Consider the following 7,492-nt stretch of genomic DNA (forward strand, 5'->3'; position numbering starts at 1 on the left):
TGATCGATGCAATTGTCAAACTTGTTCAAGTATAAATAGGTTCGTCTTTCAAAAACATAACCTAGTACTGACACGTCAGTATAACAATATATTTTCGTATTATCTTCACTTTGATTTCCATATATTTCGGATTATAAGATTGATATGTACACTTTGACGTAACATAGTGTACCGTGCACGTACAAAACGTTAAAAATAAACAATTAGAGGCTCGTAAGTACACTTTCTTTTGTGAATTGTTCGTCGTGTTTCGATTTGTCTACGCAAGGTGTCAGTTGGCATCGTTCAAAATTTAAATATGGCGTCTGCAATGGAAATTGACGATGAAGAAAGTGATTTACCAACTTCGAGTAGCAGCAAAGGGGAGAAAAAACGTTTCGAGGTCAAAAAGGTAAGAAAAAAATGTTCTGTAAAATGTGTGCAAATCGAGTGCGTTATAATAATTTTGTTGATCAATTTCTAACCTAATTCTTGCATTGTCATTAGCACTATACTCACATGGTTAATATTTCATGTTTACTGAAAAATATGTTATTTCTCTTTTCAGTGGAATGCAGTAGCACTTTGGGCATGGGGTACGTGTACAGAATTTGTAATATTTTCATGATCCACTACCAAGTACAGTATATTTGTTTTATTTAATTATGCCATTATTTTTTTTACAGATATTGTAGTAGACAATTGTGCTATATGCCGTAACCATATTATGGATCTGTGTATCGAATGTCAAGCAAATCAGGCATCAGCTACTAGCGAAGAATGTACCGTAGCTTGGGGTGTATGCAATGTACATATCAAAAGCTTATGCTGTTTGTTGTAATGTACTCTTAGTATCGCTGAGGCGATATGTTTTAACTTCTTTATTTTAATATTTTGATCATTTCTTTTTGCATAGCATGCATTCCATTTCCATTGCATCTCACGTTGGTTGAAGACTCGACAGGTTTGTCCACTTGATAATCGAGAATGGGAGTTCCAAAAGTGAGTAAAAATCTATAACATCCAACAACACATTGCTGGCTTTTTAAAGCTTTTAAAACCTATTCGCATGTTTGTAAAAACACAAGAAAAGTTTCTTAACTCTTCGTTTTTATACGGTGGACCTTAATCTCTTAATTGCTTTTTTTTTTATAGATATGGTCATTAACAAAGAGTGTCCAATTGCCACCAACAACAGATTTAAAAATGATAAAACCAACAGATTATTTAATTATGCTCAAATAAAAGTGAACAAAAAGAGACGAAAATTCAGTGGAGCTTCTTGAGGGTGACAAGAAGATGTAAAGGTTAAAAGTAAAAATATTCTTTAAGCGAAACATTCACAATGCACCATGTTACAGCACCGGCATAGAATAAGCATAGAATACTGCTACACTGAATAAGTTGGAACAGCAACTATTAAAAAACTATAACCTTCACGATAATATTGGTTATTGCATTATATGACACATGCTCGAATAAAGATATGCTAAGTGTTCGAATAAAGAAAGATTTCAAAATCAACGTCAATCTTTCATTAATCTCAACGTATTTCTACAATGCTACTTTTTCACGATTTTAAAACCAATTCGCTTTACAATCAATTATTTATTAATGCAAAGCAGACAAGATATCAGTGCAGAAATATCTTACGACGTTAGTTTGCGTTGAAAGAAAGAAAACTTTACATTAGACTCTACGATTTTGGACGTGTAGAATCCGTGAACCATTTATCCGTGTTCTTAATACACGTGCAATTATGCACTCTATTCTCCTTGTACACGGATACAGAGTTCCGTGTATTTTTGTTCGAGATGTTAGAAGCGAGATAGCAATAAATCCACGTTCAACTGTTCAACGTTATACTTATCACCGTGTATTAAAATACACGGATACCCGTGTGTTCAATATTGATCCGGATTCGTTTATCACACGTGTATTTACACACATATACGTGAAATAGGGGCGTCTACTTTACATCGATGCTTTCCCGTGAGACTTTTTCTACCGAATCTCCCAATGATCCTCTTACCTGATTTTCAGAACTACTATCCAGCGAAAGTTTTGTCCTCGCTGTACCTAAGACCGTCGAGCTCCCATAATCTGCTCTTCCGATCAGCAATTTTTACTCTTCAAACAGGCATCGTGGAAATGTATAATACAAGGTCCAACAACGTTTCCGAATAGAGTGCACCAATCGATTCGTCCCGGAGCAGCAGCCGCTCAAGATTCGGGTCTCGAAGCCGGGCAGATAAAGAGTTTTTATATTTTTATCTATGCCGGCACGTTAAGCAAAATCAATCTCGCCGAAGTGGCTGTGACAGATCTCCCTAATAATAGATTTTCCTGCCTTCACGCTCTTATCATTAAACCGCGCCATAACGGGTGCGTGGATTCTTAACGAGACATTACAGCCGCCGTGACCCGTGACGTCACGTCGAGGCCAATCGATCGCTTTGAGATCATCTCGGATCCCTTTTCCAGTTCTAGTGTATTCAAGAGATACGGGGCCAATACTTACCAAGCGGCAGAACCTGGAGCCCGGACGAGCCGGCTTCTAATCCAGGCATACAGCGAAAATTACATTCTCGTCGTGCAAGCGACATTCACGCGGAGAAAAAGGGAGGAGGCTGTGAGCCAGCTCGCGTAGAGGGTGGCGGAGTGTATTAGCAAGCCTTTCTGGCTCTGATTTTTCCTCGTCTCGTCCCCATTTCTTTTTTTTTTCTTTTCTTATTAAATTCTACCCACCGTGGAAAGAAAACACGATATTATGGAAACGAGATTCGTTTAAACTTTGATTCCGGGACGCGCTGCGACGCGCTCCAATAAATCGCAATAAACGAACGCCGATGATAATATACCGCTCCGACGGTCCCTGTTTGCCAATTTTCAATCGCACGGTGTGCAACGGAATTTCACGATCCCGGTAAATATTTATAATTTCAATATTTAAAAGAGACGACTCCGGTGAAATAGTCGAGCGACAGGAGATGGGGCGGATGCGTTCGAAATCCGCGTGTCCCGGTGGATATCGAATGATTTCCAGAGAACAAGTTTCGTGCGACGCATGTAACCGTTCATCAACGGTCTACTCAAAATATTTACCTGACCGTGAGAGATGGAATATAAATAGAATTTGCGCCCTCGCACCCTGCGACAGGGAACGATAGAGGATTCAGTTAGGAGAATGGCCACAGGCGGGTTGAAGGGGGCTCGAAAGAGCGTTCCGGGAGGAGGCAAAAGGGGTAGTGGATGGGAGTGCGAGTCGCGAAGGCCTCATTTCCGCCGGAAACAGAAGTTCCCTCACCCTTGCTCGCCGGAGCAGCCACCCTCTTCGGCCTCTCGCCTTCCTTGTCTCGTCCAGATGGCAGAGTCCAATCGAATTAAATACATTCCCGAGGATCGTCCAATCGACGACCTCCGGTGGCGGTTTTTGTCTGGCAGTTGTTCTGCCAATACCACTGTCATTTCTTTCCTCCCCTCGGTGTTGCCAGGATCGAATAATTTGCTTCACGATAATTGTTTTTCTTTTTTCACTATTTTCCGCACTCTTTCTTCCTGGTTCTTCTCTTTTTTTATTTTAGTGGAACCGGGTGCGCCGCACGGTGGGCAATTTGGACGAAATCGGTTTCAAAATCAAAGAACTTTCGATAGAAATGAGGTAGAGCGATGAAATTTGTTTTAAATTAAAGCTGAAACTTTGTAGAATGTGAGAAAGTAGGGAGATTATGGTACGAACGCTTTTTAACCTTGAGAAAATTCGTTAAACTTGCACAATTTCAAGAAAATTGTGGTTTTTCCAATACCACGCGCGGAAAAAATTTTTTTTAAACATGATACACATCATTTCCCATAGATTTTTTCACGCTGATTCCAAATCTGGTCTCAAAATTTGTCTACGACCTCAGGATTTTGCAAAAAATAGATTTTAGTGACAGAAACTAATGAAATCATTTTTTCGTTGAAATGATTCGATGGTAATAATCTCCCTATTTTTCCCATATTCTACAAAGCTTCAGCTTTAATTTAAAAAAAATTTTATCGCTCTACCTCATTCCTATTGAAAGTTCCTTGATTTTGAATCCGATTTTGTCCAAATTGCCCACTGTGCGCCGTAGCACGTCGAGCATATCGAAAATTCATTAGAGCCCTTGTAATTAGGTAATCAGAGAAGTGTAATTAGGTCGAGAAGGAGATCCTTCCGCCGATTTCTTTACGCTACTCACTCATTGGATAATTTTGTTCCGAATGTTCCGCGATTTCACGTATCGACGCGTCTTCGATTCTTTGATGGAGGAGGAAGAGGAAGGGACCAATTGTTACTCGGCCTTTTCTTTTCTCTCTGGGACGTTTATTTCCGCGGTGGTCCGGAGAGAGTTTTCGCGAGTGCAAGCATATTTTAGATCGTCGTGGAATCGAGGCTCACCGCTAGTTCCGCGTTATATTATTTAAAAAAGTTTCCCTGCCCGGGTAGACCATCCATTATCCGCAACTCTGATAAATCCGGCCGGGCGTTCCAGCTCCTTGTGTTTGGCGGATATATCAAGGTTTCCTTGTACAGGGTGTCAAAAAATTATATGTCACGGCCAGCATGGCGTGATTCTACACCTACGATTTGGTGGGAATTGACATAAAAAACTCCCCGCAAAATTGACCTTGACCTTGAAAATCAAGGTCAAAGAACAACCTTTTCTTTATTTTAATCGTGTTCTACTGGTCATAAGGATCAACTTTGCGAAAGAAACCATGGGTCGCATCTCAACTCTTAAAAAACGATGTTGCATTTCTTATCATTCTTGCAGCTTCTTTCTTTGATTCTGTAGTTAGGGAAATAGGAGTATCATGATCGTGATAATTTCATACCCAACGAGATAGCTTACTGATGGTACCCGCTGTATGATAGTACGCTATTTACTTATATATTGGTGCTGGATGTAAACAATTTACAAATAAAGAAGCTGCAAAAATTACAAGAAATGCAACATTATTTTTTAAGTGAACGGTTGAGATGCGACCCATGGTTTCTTTCACAAAGTTGATCCTTATGACCAGTAGAACACGATTAAAAAGAAATTTTTGTTTTTTTGACCTTGATTTTCAAGGTCAAGGTCAATTTTGCGGGGAGTTTTTTATGTCAATTTCCACCAAATCGTAGGTGTAGAATCACGCTACGGTGGCCGTCACATATAATTTTTTGACACCCTGTACAGTCGCTTTCGCGGTCTCCTGTTCTCCTCGCCTCTTCCCTTCTCCATCATTTTAGACTCGACAGCGGTTGCAGGGGCAGACAAGCAAACCCGATAAATTGCGAGATTTTTCCATGGACACTTCAAGTGACGCGTCGTCCTCGAATGTTTCCTGTTTCTTGACAAAATGTTGTGTCAAAGGTAACTTACGATTCGGGTGAAAGCGTCACCTTATTATCAGATTGTGAATCTTTATGCAAATCAAGAATTTCCCGAGTCAATGCTCGGAAACAGAAATTCGTTGAAAATGTATTTTTCTTTCAATCATTTTGATAAGTCGAAAATAGTGTAACATTATTCGGAAATTGAATGGAAACCTCGAATAAGGGTCTCCGTTGCATGTGTCGTTGTTTCCGTTCAATTCTTCTAACGTCTTCAATTCATTTTCTCTAATTAGTATCGCCATAGATGAAGTTTCGTGTTTTCCAAATTGAATTAGAAAGATCTGGCAGGATCAAGGGTGTTTCTTCAATTTTCACATTTTTTTGAGAAATTGATATACAGCAAAATATTCTGTTGTTCACATTTACTACAAATATTTTTCAATGACACGTTTCTGGTATTAGATGTTGGTGGTGATTTTGCAACATCGTATTGTTGTGTTAGATTTATTGAACATCCAACATGTCAAGTTTCACAATTGTACGATATTTGTTTCCGATTGTTGATACTAGATGTTTCCGTTTTGACAACATCACGATATTATGTTCCCAGTATATACTATGTCAATTGCATACTGGGTCATTACGAATAGCAGACTACGGGTTTCTATACAAAATAAAAATTGTCTACGTTAATTGGATGAAACTGGAGCCGAATAGAAGTTTATTTTTTCATTTTTATAATTTTAGTTCGTCGGAAATAATGTATTGATTAATTTCTCATAAACGTGCATTATTAATATATGTACGTGTTGTATTAGGGAATACATTGCTCGCATAAATAGTTCATATAATGGACCTTCACATAATGGTGATTCTGCTGTAATATCATGAGCCAATCTGTAGTTTCCTCGAGCTTCGTCATTAGCACGCTATTTATAATATTTTCTCATTATAAATGTAAACATGTTGTGAATAACGCCAGTTTAACCATTATCGAAGCTTCAGGATATCGGGTCATTTGCGACCCGTGGTTCCTTTCGCAAAGTCGATCCTGACGATGAAATAGAAAAAAATTGACCATTTTTTCAATGAAATTTTCACCCAACCAAAGTTGTAAAATCACGGCTATCGGTTTATGCCAGCAATATGTATACACCCTGTACAAGCCGCGCGCAAGTGTAAATTAATGTGAGGGTTGGAGGTTTAATAACTGCTATCGTTATTAATTGGTCAATTATCCGGGCAATTAATACCGGATCGAACACGGCACGTGTGCATGGACTAAAATCGTATGTTGTTAATGGATTTTGTAAATTGGATTCGCGAATTTTACAAATCGATGTCCTCCGGAATAAATTCTTGAAAACGTCTCGGACGTACGCTTCGTCTTCAGCATCCAGCCGGCGCGGAAAGTCCAAGATTTCTCTCTTCCACCGTCCAAAGATTTTCACACGTGAGTTATAGATTCTGGGGTAGTAGTAACTGTAGCTTGGCGAGGTAGGGAAATCGTAGGGATGATAAATCCTTGTTAAATCCGTAAAAAAAAGAGACAGAACCTATGGCAAGCGTTAGGGAGTGGCGACGCAGCACTAGCACCCTCCTCTTCTGCTTCTCTTCCCCGAAGATTCTGCTACTTGCAAAATATCTTAACAATACATGAACAATCACGACATAAATTAAGAATTTTACATTGTTGCATATAAATGGACGATACGTTGAAATATAATCGTGTTTTAAGAATCACTGTTTTATGTTATTGCATATAAATGGACGACACTTTGAAATATAATCGTGTTTTGTAATATTATTCTGTGAAATGTATTTATTGTATTCACTCGAATGATTATTGTATAGCAATATAGCCTCTTCCGAATAAGATGTTATTGTTTAATATTACATTAATATGGATACAGCTTTAAACAACGGTCAAATCGAAAAACATGGAATGTGCCAATTGTTGCAAATATTTTTCAACGTGTTGAAAAATAGTTAAACACATAGAATATAGAGCAAAATCAAATTATTTCAGGATAAATCACGTTTCGTTTCCAAAATACAAACGACGTTGTTTCATAAGGTGCGTTACGTCAGTAGTGGAATTGAACACTGACAAAATGGTCGTCTCTTGTGACACACAGCATAATAGAACTAGCGAATGAGGGT

At 38.7% G+C, this 7,492-nt stretch overlaps 1 protein-coding gene across 1 annotated transcript; it reads left to right on the forward strand.

Annotated features, from left to right (window-relative positions):
• Positions 1–285: 285 nt before the first annotated feature.
• Positions 286–1,503, forward strand: Roc1a (Regulator of cullins 1a). The gene is made up of 5 exons (XM_076786003.1): positions 286–391; positions 548–575; positions 666–787; positions 896–981; positions 1,135–1,503. The coding sequence occupies exons 1-5, from the start codon at positions 299–301 to the stop codon at positions 1,145–1,147; spliced, it is 342 nt and encodes a 113-aa protein (XP_076642118.1). The 5' UTR covers positions 286–298; the 3' UTR covers positions 1,148–1,503.
• Positions 1,504–7,492: the final 5,989 nt, after the last annotated feature.

This window comes from Halictus rubicundus, chromosome 3, assembly GCF_050948215.1.
Source record: "Halictus rubicundus isolate RS-2024b chromosome 3, iyHalRubi1_principal, whole genome shotgun sequence".
NCBI classification, from domain to species: domain Eukaryota; kingdom Metazoa; phylum Arthropoda; class Insecta; order Hymenoptera; family Halictidae; genus Halictus; species Halictus rubicundus.